Consider the following 26,209-nt stretch of genomic DNA (forward strand, 5'->3'; position numbering starts at 1 on the left):
GCCTATAATTTGTGGTTGTGATTGACGTTGGATTGCTATGAATATAGGTATTGAGTTTGGATGGAAAGTTAAGAAAATAAAAGGAAGTGCTGCTGAAATTTTTGTTACTTTCTAAAAAATCATGTGTAAAGCAAGGGAAAAAGTAATGGTTTCTTCTATCTTACTGATACTTTCTAGTTTCGTTTACCCAACTTTAGACTTGAGGTTGGTTGTTTTCTTCTAATAGTGGTGCGTATATCTTACGTATGTCTTGCTAAGTTTCATGAATTATATATATATTGTTAGTGTGGCGTTGTCCCACATCGGCTTTTGTATAAGGGAACCTTTCCCTTGGTTGCCTATAAATATAGTGGGCCTGTGATGGGGTTAACTGCACCAAGACCAAGAGAGCATTAGTGGGTTATTTGGACCTTTGGGTCATTAAACCTTTTGTTTAGTTAAATACTTTTAGGTTCTCTTGTATTTTAGTATTAGGTGTTTTGGGTCTAGGAGCACTTTCCTAAGGCATCTTTTGTACTCCCTTCTTCATAGTAAAATATTGCTCCTCCTCCGCCTGTGGACGTAGGTCAATTTGACCGAATCACGTAAATTCTTGTGTTCTTGTTTTACTTATTTCTGCTTTGTTATTTGTCTTTGGGGGTTGCTACAAATCCTTTTATCAATTTTCTGGGGCCAGATCTAACAAACTGGTATCAGAGCTTCTTCGGAGGCTTTAGATTTTGTGGCAACAATGATAATAACAAAGACTGTCGTCGAGAAATTCGACAGGAATGTCAACTTCGGGATGTGGCAGCTCAAGATGGAGGCCATTTTGGTTCAAGACGGAGTTGATCTAGCGATACACGGAATTGAGAAAAAGCCAGAGAGTGTGACATAAGCAAATTTTGTTGAAATGGATAAGAAGGCAAGATTCAGTATTATCTTAAATCTCTCTGACGAGATTTTGCGGGAGATAGCCACTGAGACTTCGGCAAAGGCCATGTGGGACAACTTAAGGTCTTGTACATGAAGAAGACAGTTGAGAATCGGCTTTATTTAAAGCAAAGTTTGTATATGTTTCGCATGACCGAAGGTACATCTATACTCTCACATCTTGATAAATTTGATTTCATTATTATGGATTTGGGAAATATAGATTCAAAAAATTGATGATAAGGATCAGGCCTTGTTACTTTTGTGTTCGCTTCCCCAATCTTTTAAACATTTTCGCGATACTATGGTTTATGGAAAAGAAACAATTTTGTATCGAAAAATTAAATCTGCATTGAGCAGATAGACAAGGATATTATTGGGGAATTTAGTGGAGGCCATGCAGAAGGTCTGGTTGTTAGGGGCAGAACTAAGAGAAGAGAATTTGATAAAGTAGATCTAAATCTAGATCTAAATCTAGACATAGAAATGTGGAGTGCAATTATTGTCATAAAATGGGGCACATTAAGGCAGATTGTTTCAAATTGAAAAATAAATTGAAACAAAAGGGGAAACCTGGTAAGAAAAATTTTGAGACTGCCGAAGATGGTGTTGCAGCTGATGAGAATGAAGGAAGTATTTTCTTTGTGACTGATGACAGGACAAGGTCTAAAAATGAATGAATTTTAGATTCGGGGTGCTTTTATCACATGTGTCCCAATAGGGATTTATTTTCCACTTATAAATCTTACAACGGTGGAATTGTTTTGATGGGTAATAATGTTGCTTGTAATGTTGTTGGTAAGGGTACAATTCGAATTAAAATGCATGATGGTATTGTGAGGACGCTCACTAATGTTCGACATGTTCCTGATTTGAAAAATAATCTCATCTCTTTGGGCACTCTAGAGGCTCTTGGGTGCAAATACACATGTGAAAATGGTATTATGAAGGTTTCTAAAGGTGCTCTCGTTGTAATGAAATCTTGCAGGGTTGGTAGTTTATATGTTTTGCAGGGGTCTACTGTTACAGGTTCGGTTGCAGTTTCGTCATCATCATCTTTGTCTGATTCTGACATCACTAAATTATGGCATATGCGTTTGGGACATATGAGGGAGAAAGGCATAGACATACTAAGCAAAAGGGGATTTCTTTGCAGTCAGAGTATTGGGTCATTGAAATTTTGTGAACATTGTATCTTTGAGAAGCAAAAAAGAGTTAGCTTTAATTCTCAAACAATCCATAAGACGAAAGATACTCTTGATTATATTCATTCAGATTTATGGGGTCCATCTCGTGTTCCGTCTAAGAGTGATGCCAAGTATATGTTGACTTTCATTGATAATTATTCAAGAAAAGTTTGGGTTTATTTTCTTAAACATAAGAATGATGTTTACCTTACTTTCAAGTAATGGAAAGTTTTGATTGAGAAATAGACAGGTAAACAGGTCAAGCGGCTTAGAATAGATAATGGTATGAAATTTTGTGAAAGAGAATTTGATGAATTTTGCAAGAATGAAGGAATTGTTCGGCATCACACTATCAGGATGACGCCTCAGCAAAATGGTGTGGCCGAACATATGAACAGAATACTTTTGGAGAGCGCGAGGTGCATGATCTCTAACGCAGGGTTGGCCAAGGATTTTTGGGCTGAAGCAATTTCTATGGCCTGTTATATTATCAACCGTGCTCCTTCTGCTGCTCTTAATTTCAAAACTCCTGAGGAAGTTTGGTCAGGTACTCCTGCTGATTATTCTAATTTTAAAATTTTTGGGTGTCCAGTATACATGCATGTAAATGATGGAAAATTGGAATCTCGTGCTAAAAAGTGTATTTTCCTTGGTTATGCTTCTGGGGTGAAAGGATACAAATTATGGTGTTCTGATCCTAAATCTCTAAAATTTATAATCAGTAGAGACGTTACTTTTGATGAATTCTCTATGTTATCTTCCAAGAAGGAGTCTTCTAGTTCTTGTCAAACAGATGATAGTATGCAGAAGCAGGTGGAGCTTGAGATTGGTAGTTCTGGTCCTTCTATTCAACAAGTGCCAGTAGATGCATCTGAATCTACTGATGAAAATAATTTAGAAGAAGAAGAATATTCTATTGCCAGAGATAGACTAAGGACGGATATTCGACCACCACAAAGATATGCAAATTTGGTTGTATATGCTTTGTCTATCACAGAAGAAACTGATGTAGTTGATGAGCCTACTACTTATTCAGATGTGATTTCTTGTGATGATTTTGCTAGGTGGTTGGTTGCGATGAATGAAGAAATTGAGTCCCTTCATCGAAATGGGACTTGGATTCTTGTGAAGCCGCCTCCATGTAAGAAAATTGTTAGATGCAAATGGGTATTCAAGAAAAAAGAAGGTATTCCAGGAGTTGAAGATGCAAGGTATAAAGCACGTTTGGTTGCAAAGGGCTATAGTCAGGTACAAGGTGTTAATTTTAATGAAGTATTTTCACCTGTTGTTAAGCATAACTCTATTCGTGTTTTGCTTGCTCTAATTGCCATGTATGATTTGGAGTTGGAGCAACTTGATGTTAAGACAGCTTTTTTACATGGTGAACTTGAAGAAAAAATTTATATGAAACAACCTCAGGGATTTGAAATTGAAGGAAAGGAAGATCATATTTGTTTGTTAAAAAAATCCTTATATGGATTGAAACAGTCTCCAATACAGTGGTATAAGAGATTTGACACTTTTATGTTGAGTCATGGTTATTCAAGGAGCATGTATGATAGTTGCGTTTACTTCTGGAAGTTAGATGATGGTTCTTTGATTTATTTGCTGCTTTATGTTGATGACATGCTCATTGTTGCCAAGAATTTGTCAGAAATTCACACTTTGAAGTTGCAGTTAAGTATTGAATTTGACATGAAACATTTGGGAGCGGTTAAGAAAATTCTTGGCATGGAGATCAAAAGAGACCGAGGAGCTGGAAAATTATTCTTGACTCAAGAAAATTATCTTGAAAATGTTTTGGAGAAATTTGGCATGAAATATGCTAAACCTGTGACTACTGCTCTTGCTAGTCATGTTCGACTATCTGTTACTCAGTCGCCACAGTCAGTTGAAGAGGAAGAGTATATGGCACGGGTTCCTTATTCCAACGCAGTTGTCAGCATTATGTATGCAATGGTTTGTACTCGTCCAGATATTACACAAGCAGTCAGTGTGGTTAGCAGGTATATGTCGTGTCCCGGAAAAGCACATTGGCAGGCTGTGAAATGGATTCTCAGATACTTGCGAGGAACTTCAAATTGTAATTTGGAGTTTGGAAGAAATAATGACACTTTGGTTGGTTTTGTAGATTCTGACTATACTAGGGATCTTGACAGGAGAAGATCACTTTCAGATTATGTATTTTGCATTGGCGGTTGTGCAGTTAGTTGGAAAGCTACTTTACAACCCGTTGTAGCTTTATCTACTACGAAGGCAAAATATATGGCCATGACTGAGGCAATCAAAGAAGCCTTGTGGTTGAAGAGTCTGTTTGGCGAACTTAGTTTGTATCAAGGTGTTACTACTATTTACTGTGATAGTCAAAGTGCCATTTATTTGACTAAAGACCAGATGTATCATGAGAGGATGAAGCACATTGATGTGAAATTTCATTTCATTCGAGATACTATTGCTGAGGGAAAAGTCCTTGTTCAGAAAATCAGTACCAAGGAGAATCCTACTGACATATTTACGAAATCTCTTCCAGTTTACAAGTTCAAACAATGCTTGAATTGGGTTGGTATTCGTTGTTGATGAGCCCATTGGGGCTTATGTGGAGAAGGTGGAGCAGTTTTGCTACTGTTGATATTGGGGACACGCCAAGGTGGAGATTTGTTAGTGTGGCGTTATCTCACATCAGCTTTTGTATAAGGGAACCTTTCCCTTGATTGTCTATAAATATAGTGGGCCTGTGATGGGGTTAAGTGCACCAAGACCAAGAGAGCATTAGTGGGCTATTTGGGCCTTTGGGTCATTAAGCCTTTTGTTTAGTTAAATACTTTTGGTCTCTCTTGTGTTTTAGTATTAGGTGTTTTGGGCCTAGGAACACTTTCCTAAGACATCTTTTGTACTCCCTTTTTCATAGTAAAATATTGCTCCTCCTCCGCCCGTGGACGTAGGTCAATTTGACCGAACCACGTAAATTCTTGTGTTCTTGTTTTACTTATTTCTGCTTTGTTATTTGTCTTTGGGAGTTGCTACAAATCCTTTTGTCAATTTCCTGGGGCCAGATCTAACATATATATATATATATATAATCTTTTTCTCATGGTTTCTTACACCTTTTGCATTCAAGTGTTTTCTTTTCAAACGAATAACTTACTTGAACCATAACCCTAGAATGCATTTGGACATTCTTCGATTGGCTTTCAAGTTTGTCTTTGAGGTTTGTGTTTCGAGAGGCCGAATTTAGATTAGGTGTATGACTCATGATTAATGCTAAAGTGATCACCTTATTAACCTAAATTTTGAATGATCGAACCATGATATTTGTCTTAGTTACTTTTAGGGTTTAATGGTGGGAACGAGCACGACTCGGAGTTGAATGTTTAGCGTTGTTCTACTTTAAAAAGTGAATGTTCCTTGTATGTTGTGCTTCCAATGTCTATGTGGATTGTTGTGAATGTTTGCTTGAATGTTAAATACTTTTCAATGAATGTTAAATGAATTTTCAATAGGCGAGTCTGTACTTTATCGCACTCGACCTAAGTGAACGTAAAATTTTCAATGATCAAATGATTAAATGTCATTTGTGCATGAATGTAAGACTTTGGCTGAACTGGGCCCTTGCCCTTCATTGCCAGTCGACTCGAGCCAAAAACGGATTTAGTCGAGCGGCTGGTGAGTCTGGGACAGTGTTTTCGTATACTCGAACATTACCACGAAATCTAGTGGAGAACTATCCAGTAAATGAAACGCAATGAATGAAATAACCGATTGAATGAAATGAATACTGAAAGAGTTTTCAGTTTAAATGTTTTCAAATATAGGAGGAATAAGAGAAATGGCCGGAGACTGAATAACTGAATGATGGCTCCAAGTGAGCACGTATCCTTCCAATGATTGAATGTTTATTTCTTGAATGAGTGTTTATTATTGTGCAAAATGTTCAAACTGTTAAATGCAATACTTCCATGGTTTTTCTACTTGATTGCTTGTTTGGGAACCTCACTGGGCTTTTAGCTCATTCCTTTAGTTTTGTTTTCCTTACATCAGTGGAGATCGGAGCAAGTAAGCATGAACTAGGGTGTATAATTTTCATGTACTCGTATTTTTATAGATGGAATATATTTTGGAGGTTTGGTACTGTAATCCTATGTTTCACTTTTGGGTTGTAAATTAAGTTGAAATTCTTGGTTGAATTAATAGAACTTTTATGTCAATCTAGAGGCGTAACAAACTATTCCAAGATTGTTAGTGAGTGAGTCCTGGAGAGAGTTAGGCAGGCGGTCCACCAAACCCTTGGGTACGCTCTAGAGGGAGGTGGGGTCGTCATATAACATCTCGTATTTCAGCTACAAATTGAAAAGTCTAGGTTCATTTTATAATGGGAAAAAAATTCACTAAATGAATTCATAACCCTAATCATTACGTAGGTTATACAATTCAAGACATAAATCTCTTTTTAAGACATAAGTTACACTTTTTGAATGATCGAATTTGTAACTGAAAATTCATTAAAGAATTTGTAACTTATTGTGTTTGAATTCAAAATAAACATGTGATATTTTTTATTGAAATATCGAACAATCCCCCACTTATTTTAATAAAAAAATACAATACTCAAAACTTAATACTTAATAAGGCAAAGATTAAAAGTTCAGGCATGAGCCGAGCTTGCTCAACACTAAACTTGAATTTAATTCGAGCTCCAGTTCGAGTTCAAAAATACTCAATTCGTTAACTCACAAGATTGCTCGATTATATATATATAATGAAATTATATATATTCCTAATATTTTATTATTTGTTGAGAAAAAATTACTATATTATTCATTTTTTAAAAAATAAAATAATTATTTTTAATTGTTTTAAGTTTGAGCTCAAGCTCGAACTCGTCTAGACTTGAATTTTAGGTTGAATTCAAGATCGAACTTTACATTGAAAGATCATCAAACACGAGCTAGAGTTTGAACTTGGTCAATTGAGTCGAGACTCGGTTCAATTAGATCAAAATTCAACTCGACTCGACTCATTTGCAACACTAGATAAAACACGACACTAGCAACTCTAATGAGAGACACTCTGGACATGTTCTACAGCACCTAGAAAAGAGCCTTTTGTCTGACAATAATAGAAAGAACACGCATTGAACCTATATCTTGACACTAGCACTACTTTAATGAGAGACACTCTGGACATGTTCTGTAGAACCTAGAATGAGCCTTTTGTCTGTTAATAATAAAAAGAACATGAATTGAACCTAAATGTTGACAACAAAACTTGGAAAGCAGCAAGGGCATTTCCACATAATATTCTCAAAACTAATCGAGTACAATGTTTTCCAAAGAAAATTAGACACGTTGTGTTCCTCATAAAATTCTCAAAAACTATATTTAATAGGAACATATTTGCGCAATTCATTGCGAACCTGTAAAGAAAAGCACACAAAGAGTCAATGTCTCTTTATGAAAGTGTAGGCATTTTGATTCTATTTTCTTTCTTGTAATCACTCTTACTGCTACAAATGTCATGGATCTCTCATATAACGCAGACGAAGATGCTCATTCAAAGATGACATATAAATATGTCAAGGTTCTAATAATTTCTGACGAGCGCGGGGTATACATATAACAATTAGCTCATTTCACAGTCAAGTTTTACATTTATAAGTTCCTACCCCACACGCAATTTTTTGTAAGTATACGAGTCACGATTGAATATAGGGTATTAAGGGTCGAACTTACAGGAAAGAATTTCAATTACCGGTGATTTTCAAACTCCTTTATTATTTAGACTATCACAAGTATAAGAAATTAAATCTACACTATAAAAGTAAAAAAAAAAAAATAGAAAGCTCTTAGAGGTATGGAATTCACTACTATTCTTGTAAGTAAAGTTACCGATTAAGTGAATACTATTATCTTGACTAGTTATGACGTAATTTCCTTATATATATGAAACCTACTCTCGTAGTGAATCAAATATACTTGTAATTAAGTCATACGTACTCTCGTGGTTATGAATTAAGTACAAGTTTATTTTTTCTATGAAATTATATGAAACAAGTCAGCAACAAAGATGCACCTCTACTTTCATGAGTGAACTCCCTAAGTTTATCATTTCTTTAAATTAGTATTAAATTTCAATTTTCATTGCAAACTTAACACATTTAGATTATCACAATTAATGACTGGTTAATCAGGATTAGAAAAGCAAAAGTGATAAATAACTTGTTCAAAATAATATTACCAAATAACCAAGTAAACATCACTAACAAGATATAGAAAGTTCATCCATAATTCTAGGCATAAACTTTAACTAAACATAAAGAACAAGATCCAAACTTGTATTATAGTTAAACATGAACTTAAATATAAAAGAGAAAGTGATACAAGAGAAGTCACCCTTGTCACTTGATCTCTAACTCTTCATTTTTGCTCTTCAAATCTTCATCTAAATCTAATTACAGATACAAGATGGATAAACTACACTAACTATACTATACTACCCTAACTAATGAAGTAAGGAAATTCTAGTGAACACTATATTTTTGGTGACTTTCACTAGCCTTCCAAAGTTGTGTCAATGTTCTCCAAAGGCTGCTATTTATAGAGAATCCAAGCCCAAGGTGAGTTGTTTTTTAGTTGGCAAAGTTGGCTTTTGAAGTCATCAAGAGTTGTTCTCCAAATTTCCACACTTTTCTTGGTTAGATACAGTCAGAATTTGAGTTGTAGATGAGTTAGAAAGGTTGTGCGAACAAAGAATAAGTTGTAGCAGAAAATGATGAATACGCAACTTGAAAATGTGACCTTAGGTCACGTATTGCCTACCCATGTATTGCTTCTACATATTTGCACTTTCTGGGCAGAATTCATCTTTGCTTTGTTTTTAGTCCAATTTCAATTGATATTTCTCAATGATAGAAGCTTAACTAGCTCTTTTACAAAACATGAACATTGTAGCCCTTTGAGTTAGCTTTCTAATGCATCAAGAATTATCCAAATTGGAGCTTTACAGACCAAAAAATGACCAAAATACCCTCAAATGGTCAGAACTCTATTTTAGCTTTCGACAATGAAATTGCACTTTAGTATTTCGACCTTTTGACTAAGAAAACAACTAAACTAGACTTTGATATCTTCATGCAAAATATATGTCTATCTCTTAGCTTCAAATGGTATAAGAATCACCTCAATTCAATGCTTGTACCTCAAGATATAACCAAAATACTACAAGGTGTCAAAGCTGTTTAATTTGCATTTCATTCTTTGAATATTTTGCACTTCATGTCTTCTTTTTATCACTTCAAATCATCATCAATCATCAATCATCTTCTCATTTCATGCCATTTGATGATTGAATCATTAAACATACAAAAATATGAAGGTTTCACCATTAAAATCTATAGAAATGCAATTTTTACCACTTAAACCACAAAATACATATTTTCACTAGAAACTTAGTTAATTAGTTATAAAAATAGTTAAAACACACCAAAACTAACAAATAAAACACACTGAAAAATGTAAAATATGCACTTATCAATTTCTAATTTGTCATCTTTACAAACATAAACTGGTGGAACGCCTAGATCTATTAATTTCAAGTTGAGGTTTTGATAATATGAAAGAAATGATAACAGACTAATTTTTGCATTTTCATACTTTTCCTTGCAATCAAACACTACGTTACACTCACAAAATTAATAGCAGAGGGTAATATTAGGAGTTGGACTTTTTCTTTTTCTCTCAAAATGTTGCGTATTAAGGGTCTGTTTGTTTGGGTGGAAAATGTTTTCCGAAAAACATTTTTCACATTTTTCGTTGTTTGGTTGTCAATTAATTTGGAAAAATAATTTCCGATGGAAAAGAACGTACACCGAGAGAATGAAAATAACTTCCTTATCTATCATTCTGAAGTTATTTTCCTTTCACACAACTTTCACAGCTTTGGGGCTGGGACTGATATGATGTCAATGTTTTACCAGTTTGTTGAAGTAGAGGAATGCAACTTATGTCTTTGCAGCTCTTATCACATGTCAAACATTATGATCTCTTGGCAGTAGGCAGGATTCAAGAAATTCCCAAAATTTATCCGCCACTGCAGCTGCAAAAGTGCATTCAGCAGAAGCCCCATATGAGGACAGCAGCAAAGTAGTTTACAACATTTGATTACTTTGCAAAGGCATGAAAAAAAACTTCACAATAAAAACTGACAATATTTAAATCCGGAATGAAATAGTGTCCTCACTCATTGAAATTAAACCAGGGGGAAAAGTGAAAGGAGAAAAAACTTAAAAGAAAAGCAGAAACAGCAAATATGGGGTGAAAACTTGCCAAATTCATCACTTGTTACATGAATTTGTCATTAGGAAAGCCAAAGAAGAAAGTTTTTTGCATATTTTACATGGGTATGATGAGCTTTATACTTTTACTGCACCATACAACCCATACAGGTTGGCAGGGACGGATTTAAAGGGGGCACGGGCCCCCACTGCCCCCCTTAAATTCCTATAATAGTTCTATAATTTTGACATAATTTTAAAGGTGCCCCCAGAATTTTTTTTAAAAAAAATGTGAAAGAATGGATCATAAAATTTATATCATCCACTTTCTTCCTCTGGTCCCCATTTTGCCCCCAACAGGGCCAAGTACCAATTATATTAGTCATTACTTTTAGTCTCCACTTCCCAAGTTCTATTTACTCCTCTGGTCCCCCATTTCCTTTCACAACCGTTGACCCCTCTTCTTCCACACCCAACTAACAATTCTTTTTATTTATCACTTCATCCAATCATTATTAATCATTTACTTCCTTTGTCCCCACTCCCCAAGTTCCATTTACTCTTCTGGCTTTTGGTTGTCCCCACTCGCCAACACACGATTGCCACTTTTTCTTCCACAACCAAAGTTTGTTACTCTTTCTCTTGATCACTTCATTCGATTTAGAGATTGCATTAGAATCAATTGATCTTTTGGGACCTGGGTCCGCCACTGATTTGCAGCTCTTTTTACCAACTTTAGGAGACCATCAAAATCAGGTTCTAAACAATTACTTATTATTATTATTATTTTAAATTTGTTTGCAAATATATTGCTAGAGCATGAGAGTATTACTGTTTTAAAGAAATTTGAAAATTGATTAGTTAATGTAATAACTAATAAATGGGTTATTTGATAAATATTTTAACTTGTGAAATGGTGATTTTATGGATTTATAATTTATTTTTTATTTTCCTTGATTAGTTTCTTATATTGGAGTTAATGTAATGATGAATAGAGGACCGTTTGACATATATTTTAACTTTTAAATTATTCTTGTATGGATCCTTTTGTCTAATTAACTTGATTAGGTTCATGTGTTGTGATTAATGATTTGATATAGTAATGAATAAATAAGTCATTTAATAAATAACTTTAACTTGTAAAATAGTTCTTGGATAGATTTTATTGTACATTTAATATTTTAATTGGATTAGTATCTTATATATTGATTTTAATTTCTTTAGCTATGGAGAGATATTTCAAGAAGAAATCAATGGAAAAAGAGTCATCTAATAAAGAAGAAGCCAAGGATAATGAAAGTGCGAAAAATGACAATAAAAGAAGTTACTTGGGGATTAACTTAGATGAATTACCTGCGGATCCAGCCCAAAAAAAAATTGGGGATTATCAGCCAAACCTTCAAGATGAAATTCGGAGATATTACTTACAAAAGAGACCATGTCAACCTCATGATTATTACATTAATAATTTTGAGTTTGTCTTTTTATATTTTTCATGGAATATACATATCATTTGTACTTGTTGGTGAATTTATTATTTTTTTTGCTTAAAAATTAAAAAAATAGTAGATAAAAAATTTTAGTGTTATTTTTGCCGCCAGTAAGATTTTTTTCTGGCTCCGCCACTGCAGGTTGAGTATCTATGCTGATGCAATGGCCTTTAAGAAGTCGAGGTTCTTCTGTCCTCATTTACGCTGTTTGCTCTTCTTTCCTAAGACTCCTTTTGTGCTTGAACAGAAGCATGATTTTTCATTCATGTTTCGGATATTTAAACTTCTCAAAGCGTTGGACTTAGGGGACTATGATCTTGGTCAGAACTTTCCAATGGAGGTAGTATTGCTGGTTCACTTGAGATACTTGGTGATTCAATGTGGTGTAAAGTCCATCCCGTCTGCGATATGCAAACTCTCGAGGTTAGAAACTTTTCAGTTGAAGGGAGCTACAACTTGTGTTGTGTTGGCAAACACAATCTGGATGATGAAGGAACTGAGGCATCTAAGCATTGCAAGTTCTCGTTGCTCCTTTGGTTTTATATTTCACATTGAAGATCTTGAAAGATACCCAGATTTGTCTCAATTAGGCAGCTGTATCCTTGCAATCGATTGCTGCAATGGTCAAAGTTTTGCAAAGATACTGGCAAAGTTACCAAACATCCAAACAACTTGTGTTTTATTTAGTTCATTTCACGAAAGATGTTACCTCTAGTGCAGAGGTTATTTAATTTTTTTTAGGATCACAGATTTGAGACAACAAAAAAAATGTTGCGGCATCCAATTTTAATGTTTTTTTTTAAAAGGAAGATAAAAAATCAATTAATTAGTATCATTAGTAATTCCATTTAAGAATTCATGGTGTAATATGAATAAATATTTTATAAAAATGATAATATGATTATAATGGATAGAAACTAAAAATAACTTGTAATAAAATGAATGTTTTGAAAGTAGAAAAACATTTGCAACATATTAACAAACATATCAGAAAATATTTTCACTGACAAACCAAACACCGGAAAATGATGAAAAAAGAAATTTGGAAAATATTTTCACTAAATAACCAAACACTGGAAAATTATAGGAAAGGAAGTGATTTTCCAGGAAAATGACTTCTATGGAGGAAAATAATATTTTCAGTCCAACCAAACGGACCCTAAGAGTTGACAAAAAAATCCACCAATCAACTCAGTGGTTGTCGTTCAATTACAAGTATCGTCATTGCGTATGACAGGAATTGCAATTAATTTTTATTGCATCAGTTTCATGTGTGTTTTGTTGTGCCAACGTTGAAAGTTATGATCACCTATTTTTCTCTGGTCCATTCACTTACAGATTATGGCAGTATTTATTGGAGAAATGCAATATCATATGGTTTGAAGGTAGTTGGCAGGAGACTATTAGTTGGGCTACCATGACTGAAAGCCAAAAGTTTCCAAAATTTGATGCGTAAACTGGTACTACCTTCTGCAGTTTAGTGTGTTTGGAATGAAATAAATCAAAGGATATTCACAAACACTTGCATTGATGCTATAAGTCTACAGAAACAAGTGTGCTCCTTAGTGGGAAGTAGGCTGATGTGCTTGACAGGGATCACTAAGTCTCAATGCAATATGTGGCTGCAACGGGATGAAACTTGTCTCAATCCATATTTCGGCTTTAACTGCTGTTTGATTGTAATTTTGGCTGGTTTTTGGTTGTTCACGTCTCTTTGTCTATTTAATCCTACCTTGTGGATCAGTTTTATTGTATTGATTATAACATACAATTACTTGGGAATAAATTTTAACTTACCAAAAAAAAAAACGAATTGCGACAGAAGTAAAGAAGAGTAAGACCTCGTGTTAGAATGGGGTTTTGAGTCATATATACATATATAAGTCCAAAACAATTTTGAAAGAGAATAGAGTGTTCATTGTCTATATATGTCCTTGTCTTCTTTTCTTAACAAATTTGTCTCAAATATTAGGTTGGAGGGAAAGTTTGGTGGGAAAGTTATTTTAATTTATATTTCATTCACTTGAATATGAATTGGAAGATATATAAAACATCTTGGCAAGGGTGCTAATTAATTAATATTTTAGGTAATTAATTAGAGGTAGTTAATGACAATTACATTTAAACAGACATATCTGTTAAATGGTTAACTACCTATACTCCTCTTCAATAAGGATTGCATCCTTTGATGGTATCTTGAATAGGTGGCTCAATTCTTTAAATAGTAGAACTTTGATAGAATTAAATCATTTTTCATTGATAGGTCTTAGACTTTGTTGTATCTTAGATATAATTTGCCTAATATAGAAGCTAATAACACCTTAAGAAAAGTGTTTTTCACGCCTCAAAATCTCAACGTTTGTTTAGTTCATATTAGTTGTTTACAATATTTCCAACATGTAGTATGTATCTGTAGACAATGGAATTTTAATTAAATTCTAAAAATTACCATTGATCTATTGAAATATTTTTGTCCAATCGGATATTGTCATATGTCATGTACACTTGGAAAATTTGGATATTAAGCAGTCAATTATATTTTGCCACGTGTCAGGGTGAGGTGTTCCAAATCAATTCAAATTGCAGGGGTATCTCCACCAACCAAATCATATCATATCATGTATTTATTGGATAAATATCTAAATATTTATTTCTTATTAAAGGGATAATATTTAGAATTGTTTAATCCAAGTATATCTCTTATATACTGCAATGGCCTGGCCAGTAAAATGGCGCCACGTCACGTGTCCCCACAAGTCTGGCCAATCGAAAAATTACTTATCTCTTTATTAATGAAGAGATAATATTTAGCTGGCACAGTCCTAATATGACTGTACGTCTTGCTAGGCAAGTAGAGTGGTGTACATGATCTCAACCTCCACCTCTTGCTACAACTATAAATAGAGGTCTCTCAACCAAGTTAAGGGGACACAGAGATATCAAGAAGCATCTCATACACTCAAGTATTGAAGCCTCAAGCTACGAAGGTCTGGGTCTCAAAGCTCCTCAAGTCTTCCGCATATCAAGGCTTGAGCCTTCAAGTATTTTCAAATCCTTCAAATCTTCCATATCAAGATTTGAAGGAGTCGGTGGTTGATCCAAGAACAAGCGGCGAAGCCCTTGGATTGGTGTTCGAGGAGAAGAATCGAAGGAAGCTCTCCATAAGTTCGAGAAACTTTCAGAGATTGTACCTACATATTTTTTCTAAGTTTATATAGTACATATTTGTCGTGTATTTCTTTTTCTTGTCGTTTTGCAGACTTGAAATTTTTATCGCGTACAAATTTTTGGCACGCCCGGTGGGACCATCTCTGCCTTCCATCTCTTCCCCTCGAATATTCAACTACCTCTATCACCAATGGCACCAAAGAGCAACAAAATCGTGATTGCACGTTCCAAGGCTACTGATGCTAAGCCTGTTCAGGAAGCTGCACACGTTGCTACCAATACCCGCATTATTGGCCCCGTGACAAGGAGTATGACGAGAGCCTCCACCCAAAGTAGCATGGAACCCTCGGCGCCAACTCCCGTCTTCGGGCCAACATCACAAATGAGCTATTTCTCCACGATGGGGGTCCAAGACGTTTTCACCTCGATTGAGAAGGCTCTTGCCATGCTCGAATTTGGATCCGAACCCAAATTTTATAAGCATGACGATGATTCATCAAGCACTGGATCAGCCTCTTCACATGAAACTCTTCATTCAAGATTTTGTATTGAAGATTCTGCTGCTTTTTCTGCTGCAATGCCTGCCATGATGACAAATACTTTGAGTCTCGAAGAACAAGTTTCGAACATGTCCAAAATGATGAAAACCATGATGAAACACATCAAGGACCAAGATGCTCTTATCGCTCAACTGCTCACCCAAAAGGACCACGCTCCTGAGGGAAGCCATATGAATTCTAAGGAGAACCAAGAGCGTGAAAATCTCTCATCTAAAGGTAAAGACAAGGTGAAGGAAGTACATGTGACCGCCGAGGGAACTATTCCCGTAGAACAGTTGAAGGAACTTGTTGAAGGCGTGATCAAAGACAAAAATGGGGGTAGTTCAAGATCGAGTTTCACCTACTCCAAACCTTACACTGCTAGAATTGACAATCTAGCAATACCTGCTGGATATCAACCGCCTAAGTTTCAACAGTTCGATGGGAAAGGCAATCCAAAACAACATGTGGCCCATTTTGTCGAAACCTGCAATAACGTTGGAACCTATGGTGACCTGCTAGTCAAACAGTTCGTCCGATCCTTGAAGGGCAACGCGTTTGATTGGTACACTGATCTCACTCCGGGGTCCATCGACAGTTGGGAACAGTTGGAACAAGAGTTCTTGAATCGCTTCTACAGCACTAGAAGAACCGTCAGTATGCTGGAGTTGACTAACACTCGTCAATGGAAGGATGAACCTGTGGTCAACTACATTGATAGGTGGAGAAGTCTGAGTCTCAACTGCAAGGACAGGCTGTCTGAACCCTCTGCCATAGAAATGTGCATTCGAGAAATGCATTGGAGCCTAAGTTACATTTTGCAGGGTATACGCCCAAACACATTTGAAGAATTAGCTACTCGTGCTCATGACATGGAGTTAAGCATCACGGCCAATGCAACTGATGGGTTTCCTATTCAAATTTCGCGAGTACAGCCACCTCGGCAAAACAATGAAAGACAAGAAAATAGAAAAGGGGGCAAGCCTCCTTCAAGATTCAATAATAAGGAGTCCATGGCAATAAACACAGCTCCCATGAAAATTGCTACCAAAGTGAGCCGAAAGATCACTGAGAAATTAGATTCCTCCCAGAATAGATCAGTAAGAAGACCCACTTTAAAAGAGATGCAAGAAAGGGAGTACCCTTTCCTTGAGTCCGACTTACAAGGAATGTTTGATGATCTTTTCAAGAAGAAACTCCTTGAACTTCCCGACATGAAGCGTCCGGAGGAAGCCGGTCAAGTCAATGATCCGAATTACTGCTGTTATCACCGCTTGATTGGTCACCCTCTCACTAAATGCTTTGTCTTTAAGGACAAAATTATGGAATTAGCCCGCCAAGGAAAAATCCTTCTTGAGGAGGATAAAGCATTGGCAAACCAAACAACAATAATGTTTGGATCTGTGTGTTGCCCGATAGAAGTTCTACCCACATCAAGCAGTGCTCTGTCTGTACAAACGGAGTTTGAAAAATCGTCAATTGAAGATGTTGTCGAAGATGATAATGAAGGATGGACTTTAGTCACTCGAAAGAGAACTTGCAAGCCAAGAATAAAGAAGTACATCTTTTCGAAAAGCATCCATTCGACAAAGCCAAAAGTAACGATGAAACGACAAAATGCAACAAAGAAACAAAAGAGAGTGGCCATAAAACCAATTCCTTCAGATTTTCAGTGCTTTCAAGAGGTTCGGCAGCCCGTGACACTGAGAGAATTTATACCCAAGGGGTATTTAAGTGACGATACCGATGATTTCACTTCTTGTAATGTCGTCAAAGCTGAAAATCCTCAAGTCACACAAATTGGCACTGAATTTGAGAAAAAACTCAAAGTCGATGATAAACCACTGGTGGATTGTGCAACGACCATCATTTTTGATGATGATGATTTAACTGTTGAGTTCAAGACCCACAATCGACCTTTGTTTGTTAGTGCATATGTTCGAGAACAAAAGATGAGTCGGGTACTCATTGATGGGGGATCTGCTGTCAATATCATGTCCGTACGTGCTATGAAAGAGTTAGGAATCTCAAGTGATGAACTCTCCCAGAGCCGCCTCATGATCCAAGGATTTAATCAAGGGGGCAAAGAGCAATTGGCCTCATAAGGCTTGAATTGCTCATTGGTAAGCTGTCTTCAAGTGCGTTATTTCATATCATTGAAGCCAAAACCTCTTATAACATGCTTTTGGGAAGGCCCTGGATTCACGAGAATGAAATTATACCATCTACTCTGCATCAATGTTTCAAATATTGTCGAGACGGTATTGTTAAGAAAGTTACTGCCGATGACAAACCTTTCACGGAAGCCGAAACTCACTTTGCCGATGTCAAATTTTATCTTCACAAAGAAGCAAAAAGAAAGGAATCGGTAAGGGAAGAAAGTCAAGATTCCAAAGTACCCATTTTGCGGTATACTCCAAGATCAAAGAGAGAAGAAGGTCGGTCTTCTTTTATCAGAAATGACACATTAAATGTTTCGCTCACCAAGATAGAGCCTGTTAAAATTGAGAAGGTGAGCTTGCAAGGGTTTGTTCGTCCCAAAGAAGAACCGACAGTGGAACATTACTCGCTACCAACTAATCGGACTCAAGAAGGTTTTGATCCAAACGCCTATAGATTTCTTGCTAAGGCGGGTTATAACCCAAATGAGAAGAATACATTGGGCAAACTCCCTCCTGAAGTGACTGGCGAGAGGATTCACGGATTGACACCTACGCAGAAAATGTTGAAAGAAAGGGGCTATAATGTTGAAAGTTCATCGATGGGTCTTGGTTATCAACCGCCCTCTCCTGTTCGTATAATGATCAAAAGAGCGAGTTGTAACTATGTGAACGAAGAACTGGAGGTCACAAGCCGAAAGAGATCTGTGTTCGACCGATCGGGAAATAAGTCAAAACGTACTTCTGTGTTTGACAGACTTGGCCCGCAGCCGAAAAATCTGAAGTCGCCCGTCTATGAGAGATTAGGCAGTAAGAAACAAGAGTACCAAGTTGTCAGGGAAGAAAGTCTTACTCCAATAAAGAAGAACAGACCAAGAAAGCGAGTCTCCAATTTCTTCATGCACTACGGAGACTTATTCAATGTAAGAATTGAAACCATTTTTGAAGAACATGGCCAAGAAAGTACGGCTTCCTGTCACCATATTACGATCAGTGATCTTGAAGAAGAAGAAGAAGATGCAGATGATGCTCCCGCTGAACTTGAACAAGGGGTAAAAAATACGGTCGATGAGCTAAAAGAGATTAACCTTGGCACAAGCGACGATACTCGCCCAATTTACATAAGCTCTTGTATGACTCCTGAAGAAGAAAAAGAGTATGTTGATTTGCTGCTCGAGTTCAAGGACGTCTTTGCCTGGAATTACTCAGAAATGCCTGGTTTGGATCCAAGGGTCGCCGTTCATAATTTATCCGTCAAGCGAGGAACAAAACCTGTCAAGCAAACGCAAAGGCGCTTTCGGCCCGAATTGATTCCTCTGATAGAAAATGAGATAAATCGATTGATTGAAACCGGATTCATACGAGAAGTAAAATATCCAACATGGATTTCAAGCATCGTCCCTGTAAGGAAGAAGAATGGGCAAATTCTAGTTTGTGTTGACTTTCGAGACTTAAACGAGACTTGCCCCAAAGATGATTTTCCTCTTCCCATCACAGAATTGATGGTAGATGCTACAACCGGGCATGAAGCACTATCTTTTCTCGATGGATCGTCTGGCTACAATCAAATACGTATGGCGCCTGAGGATGAGGAGCTAACTGCTTTCCGCACCCCCAAGGGAATTTATTGCTATAAAGTAATGCCGTTTGGCTTGAAAAATATTGGAGCGACATATCAAAGGGCAATGCAAAGAATATTTGATGATATGCTCCATAGAAATGTGGAGTGCTACGTTGATGACCTTGTGGTGAAATCAAAGAAGCGAGAGGATCATATTCAAAACCTTCGAAGAGTTTTCCAACGCCTTCGGAGATACCAATTAAAGATGAATCCTTTGAAGTGCGCATTCGGAGTCACTTCTGGCAAATTTCTTGGTTTCATCGTTCATCAACGGGGAATAGAAGTCGATCGATCTAAAATTGATGCCATTGTGAACATGCCTGAACCGCGAAATATTCATGAATTGAAGAGCCTTCAAGGGAAGTTGGCATATATCCGGAGGTTTATCTCTAATTTGGCCTGGCGATGCCAACCCTTTAGTAGACTGATGAAGAAAGGGGTACCCTTTGAGTGGGATGAGTCGTGTAGGAATGCTTTTACAAGCCTCAAAATGTATCTCATGAATCCCCCAGTGTTGGCTGCACCCATCCCAGAAAAACCATTGATTCTTTATATTTTCGCTCAAGAACGGTCGGTTGGGGCCTTACTTGCTCAAGAAAATGATGAAGGTAAGGAGAATGCGCTGCATTACTTGAGTCGGATGATGACACCCAATGAGTTGAATTACTCTCCCATCGAAAAGTTGTGTTTGGCACTTATATTTGTCATTCAGAAATTAAAACATTATTTTCAAGCACACACTATTCGACTCATCGACTCATATCTAAGTCTAATCTCATTAAATATGTGATGGCAAAACCTGTACTGTCTGATCGGCTCGCGAGATGGTACCTCCAGTTTCAACAATTCGAAATTATTTACGTACCTGCGAAGGCTGTCAAAGGACAAATATTGGTAGACTTTTTAGCCGATCATCCCATACCTGCCGAGTGGGAGTTGACTGATGAGCTTCCCGATGAAGAAGTGTTTATGGTCGAATCTCCATGATCGATGTATTTCGATGGAGCTGCTCACCGTGATGGAGCTGGTGCGGGAGTTGTCTTTTATACTCCTGAAGCAGATATATTGCCATACTCTTTCACTTTAACACGCCGGTGTTCCAACAATGTGGCTGAATATCAGGCGTTGATCCTCGGTCTTGAAACGGCTGTAGACATGAAGCAGTTGCATCTTAGAGTCTACGGTGATTCAAAATTGGTGGTAAATCAACTCCTTGGTGTTTATGATGTCAAGAAACCTGAATTGATCCCATATTACAAGTATGCAAGGCAACTCATGGGATATTTAGGTAATGTCACTATAGAACATATCCCTAGAAATTTTAACCAACAAGCTGATTCTTTGGCAAGGGTGGCGTCCATGATCACTCTACCTTCTCATCGAAATCAGATTTCAATATGCCAAAATTGGGTCATACCTCTGATGTTTGATGAAGGTAATGATAGTGAAGAAGAAAATACTTATCATATTTTTGTCCATGAGATCGAAAAGGAAGAGTGGCGTCACCTCATCATTGATTATCTTAATCATGGAAAGTTACCAGAAGATCCTAAAAAAAGGGTTGATATACGTTGTCGAGCACCACGTTTCATTTACTACAAAAGGACGCTTTACCGAAGGTCATTCGATGGGGTGTTTCTACGATGTCTTGGAGAAGATGAGGCCATGCAAGCAATGGAGGAGGCTCACTCTGGGATATGCGGTGGTCACCAGTCTGGCCCGAAATTACACTTTCGTATTAAAAGAATGGGATACTATTGGCCAACAATGGTAAAGGATTGCATTGACTTTGCTAGAAAATGTCAAGCATGTCAATTTCATGGCAATTTCATCCATCAGCCCCCTGAACCATTGCACCCAACTGTGGCTTCTTGGCCGTTCGATGCTTGGAGTTTGGATATAGTTGGACCACTTCCATAGTCTTCCGGCGGACACACTTTCATTTTGGCGGCGACAGATTACTTTTCAAAGTGGGCTGAAGCGGTTCCTCTAAGAGAGGTTAAAAAGGAAAATGTAGTGGATTTCATTCGCTTGCATATCATTTATCGGTATGGAGTCCCACGTTATATCATCACCGATAATGGTAAACCTTTTTGCAATGTAGCAATGAACAAACTTTGCGAAAAGTTTCATTTCAAACAATACAATTCGTCCATGTACTACGCTGCCGCAAATGGACTCGCTGAAGCATTCAACAAGACCTTATGTAATCTGTTGAAGAAGATCGTGAATAAATCGAGAAGGGATTGGCATCTTCGAATTGGAGAAGCATTTTGGACATACCGAACTACTTTTCGAACTCCCACGCAAGCGACCCCATACGCGCTTGTTTATGGTGTTGAAGCTGTTCTTCCACTTGAGTGTCAAATACCTTCGCTAAGAATTGCGATTTAAGAAGGGCTCAGTGAAGAAGATAATGTTCGTCTTCGCCTTGAAGAGTTAGAAGCACTCGACGAAAAGAGATTGGAAACTCAGTAACGGATTGAGTGCTATCAGGATCGCCTTTCAAAAGCATTCAATAAGCACGTCCGACCTCGCTCTTTTCAAATTGGAGATTTAGTACTCGCTGTTCGGAGACCGATCATTCTCACTCATGAAGGACAAAGAAAGTTTACTGCTAAGTGGGATGGTCCATATGTCGTTCGAGAAGTATATACAAATGGCTCATACAAGTTGGTTGCTGAAGATGGATTAAGCGTTGGCCCCATCAATGGCAAGTACCTAAAAAGGTACTATGCGTAATCGAAACCACGAGAGGCTCCTGGCCCGCATGAGCTAAAACTGTGGATGGCAACCACCAATAGTGTAGTATGTGGTTAAACTGCTGAAACACTCCACCAAGTCTAAGGTGGTAAACAAATGATACTCCTGGCCCGCATGAGATTAAAATGTGAACGGCAGGAACTACGTGTGACTTGATTCCCTTGTTGGGATACGTAGGCATCTTGGAGGGCAACTTCTAAGTTCAGTTACACCACTCCAAATCAAATCCTTGTCCAAAAACAAAAAAGAGAAGAAAAGGAATTTTCTCTTTCCAAAAAAAAAAAATATATATATATATATATAAAATAAAAATAAATAAATAAAATGCTTCATTTGAGTTCTTTTCTCTTAAAAAAAACAAGAGATAAGAAATGAAAAGCGTTTTATTATTGAAAAAAAAAAACTCATTACATGGAAAAGAAAAAAAAATGAATGACAAAGACATTCAGGAAAAAGAAGAACATGGTGGAAAGCCTAAATATCAAATTTGTATTCCACTACAGCTACTTTATATGATTCAAGTGCAGACTTCATGTCCTCAAGTTCCTTCACAGCGTCATCAGTCAAGATGCTGGTCTGTTCAATGGAAGATAGCTCATCATGTGCTTGGGTTATTTCGACCTGGATCTCTTTGAAGGTCTCATGCTTTTGATCAATAGTTAAGGTGGTTTCCAGGCTTTGCTTCTCTAAACTGATGAGTTCCTGTTGCAGAACCTTCTTCCTGGCTTCAATGGATTGCAACTCTTCTTCAAGACTTTGCAAATGACGAGCCAGTTCTTCTCTCTTTGCCTTAACTTTCTCGAGTTGGACGGTCGCTTTGGAAAGGAGTTCTGCATATGTTTCTTTGTTCATCCTTTCCCACGATGAAGATGCTAGAACATCATAAGCCTCTGCCTTGGCAAACAATTCCATCAAGTGGTCTTTTAAAGGGAGACCATTGGCGGGATCCGTTCTTGTGATTTCTACAATGATTTCCTCTGCACACTCTTTTAAAGAAGAGATCTGCTCAATTGGAGTGTCAAGAATCTGTCCGCGGAAATCCATCCACAAACTTTGCAAGTACTTTCTTCGATGTGCCTGGATCAACTTTTGACCGTGAAATTCTGAAACCAATGCCACCTTAGGCCTTTTTCGAATTTCGTGTGAACTAGTCAGCTCCTTCTTATGCATTGACGAAGTACCTCCACTGGGGGGCAAATTGTCTTGGAGTACTGATAGCTACTTCGTCACTCTTGTTGTTTGAGATTATATCATCAGTTTCGAGTTCGGGTGATGGATTGTTACCAACACCTTCTTGACGAAATTCAAGAAACGGGGGCTGAAAAGGAAAAAGTTAAAAAAAAAAAATTTTACAAAAAGGGGAAAAAGATGGACAGATGATTACCTTAAATGGCGACACTTCAACCGATGGTGGTGTAAAGGAAATCTCCTCCAAATCAGAAGATGTCCTCTTTTTCGATCGGTTCCAGTGACGATCTTGACTACTACTACCGCTTGCCAATAAATGGACCCCTCTTTGGATAGATCCGATGTCCTGAGCTTGAGTTCCTTCCTTTTCTATAGCCTCGATAGAATCACGATTGTCCACCGTTTCAATTTCGATATCTTCTTCAGTGCGAGTTGCCGATAAGGATTTCGAAGCTTTGGGCGGCGTCTTCTTCGCTGGAACCCCTGGTTGCGCCTCTTTGATGGCCTGCCGAAAGTCCTTAGAAGACTTATTTTTTGTGGCAATATTTTTCGAGGGACTGCTAGTAATTTTGTTCTTTCGCAAGGTGGATGAGGCAAGACCCGTTACAATCTCTATAGCTCCGTTGTGATGCCCTAACTCGTTAGCAGAGGTAATCTTACCCTTCTTCGATGATTGCTGAGGGATTTTAACGGTGAATTTAGAGGAAGTTGAAGAGACACTATTTGACCGAGTCGACCACCAGGCGTCATAGTCTTTTGTGATCAATGGATGCTTCCTGTGCGCGGGTATAGTCATCCGAGATCGCGTCTGCGTGCGAACTGAAGAATCCCACAGTTGAATAGCCTCGCCCAAAGTGTAAGTGTGAGTGATTTCTTTCAAGTTGTTGGGAATGTCTTGACAAAAGTCGAATTGTCTGCTAAACCTGCAAGGATTATATTTTTCAATAATGAAAGTATTGTCCTTACGTAGAGTTAAATGGCAAGAGCGTTGACTAATGAAATATCTCGTGAGTCTTGATGATAAGGATCCGTCATCGATCAACGCCTTTTCTTCATTCTCAGTCCAGCACAATTTAGGGAGCATCAAAGGATTCACTTCTTTGAAAATTTCCTCCGCTTCCAATTGGCCATAAAATATTGCCATTTTCTCACCGCTAAATCTCGTCATGCGCGCGTGGTGGCTACTCACTTGATTATTCTCGTGATATACGTCAAAGTATTGGCCAATCCAAGCATAGACGTAATGGATTGGAAAAGCTACCCCGCATTCTCCAAGGTTAGGGGCGTGGACGATCTCCCTCAACCCATGATATATGCTCGTAAGGACGGGAATTGCAAGACAAAATCTTTTCCCTGTAACTATTAAGCATGCAACCTTAAAGACACTTGGGCGAATACGATCGACCTTTTTGCTTGGCAAAAGAAACTTGCAAATCCAGCACGCTATGAATGCCGCAATGTAGGTTTCCTTTCTTAGATACCCTGGAATGTCCAGTGTGTCGAAAGGGACGTTGAAGTCCTTCGTATCAGCAAGGTCGTAAGGCTCCACGCTTCCAGAAGGGTTGTAGGTCATTTTTGGTTTAGATGTGGTCTTCCTTCTATTCGCTCTACTCGGAGGAGCCCTATACCTAGTCTCTCCTTTGAACCAGAAGCGAATCCAGTCTTTCACCCATACCCCTTGGTCGTTCGTCCAAAGGTGGTAGTAGGCAGAAAAGAGGTGTCTGCAACTCTCGGGGAGAAGCGGCTTCCCTTCTTTGTCACGAGTGAGGAGCTCCCGCGCAGAAGGAACAACTTCATCGAAAAACGTGCCATCGATCGAAAGGCCACCAAGTCGATAGAGGTCCCAAAGCGTGATGGACAACTCCCCAACGGGCATATGGAGTGTGTTCGTCGAGGGACACCAATATTTGAAGAAGGCTCGCAAGATATTTTCGCAGCGATCGTAGGAGTATCTCGACACGTAGACGGCTTCAAATATACCAGCGCGTGTGAGTATGTCTTTATACCTTCCAAGCATGTCCTCAACCCACTCCCAATAATGGGAGGTGAAGCACGCCTCACCAAAGAAGGACGAAGGGATTTTCCATGTAGTTTTGTCAACATTGAATCCCACGAACGGAAGTGTGAATTTGGCTATTTCTGGATCTCCATTGTGAAGTGACGAGTTTAATACGACCACTTCTTCTTCCCTCGACGTGGTGGAGAAAGTCGACGGTGCCACCACTTCCTTAGTCCACTTGCTAGTCCAATCTTCAAGATGAAAGCATCCTTCGAGGGGTATAAAGGATTCAGCGAGCGGGCCGATTGCTGGTTTGTAAACATGTAGTGACAAACTCTTCGATTGAGTTCCTCCCCGTTCATCCGTCAGTGAAATATGCGGCAGTGGTACGGCATTGTCCCTAATTTGCATGATTGCTGGAATTTTGAAAAGGAAAGTATTAGACGATGAAGAGAATTTCTTACAAAATTCGGTAATTAAATTACCTAATCGGTGGCTCTCTTCAAATCCCCGAAATTATTTCAAGATCCTTTTCAGGCACGAGAGGGGGTATCTACAGAAGAGCAAGTTAGTAAAATTGAGATATTGACATGGGCCGAGCAAAAAAAAAACTTTTGCTCAAATATCATATTTAGTGTTAAAAAAAAGGGGGGGTTCAAATATCATATTTGGTATTATCCTAATAGATTAGCAAAAAAAAAAAAAAAACTTTTGCTCAAATATCATATTTAGTGTTAAAAAAAAGGGGGGGTTCAAATATCATATTTGATATTGTCCTAATAGATTTAGAAAAAAAAAACTCAAATATCATATCTAGTGTTAAGAAAAAGGGGGGGTTCAAATATTATATTTATTACCCTAGTAAATGAGCAAAACAAAAAAAAAACAAAGAAAAAACAAAAAAAAAACAAAAA

General features: G+C 37.7%; 1 protein-coding gene across 1 annotated transcript; it reads left to right on the forward strand.

Moving 5' to 3' along the window:
- Positions 1-20,335: 20,335 nt before the first annotated feature.
- LOC140008809 (uncharacterized) lies at positions 20,336-21,265 on the forward strand. The gene has a single exon (XM_072053695.1). The coding sequence runs from the start codon at positions 20,336-20,338 to the stop codon at positions 21,263-21,265; it is 930 nt and encodes a 309-aa protein (XP_071909796.1).
- The last annotated feature ends 4,944 nt before the right edge of the window (positions 21,266-26,209 follow it).

This window comes from Coffea arabica, chromosome 6c (genome assembly GCF_036785885.1).
Source record: "Coffea arabica cultivar ET-39 chromosome 6c, Coffea Arabica ET-39 HiFi, whole genome shotgun sequence".
Classification (NCBI taxonomy): Eukaryota; Viridiplantae; Streptophyta; class Magnoliopsida; order Gentianales; family Rubiaceae; genus Coffea; species Coffea arabica.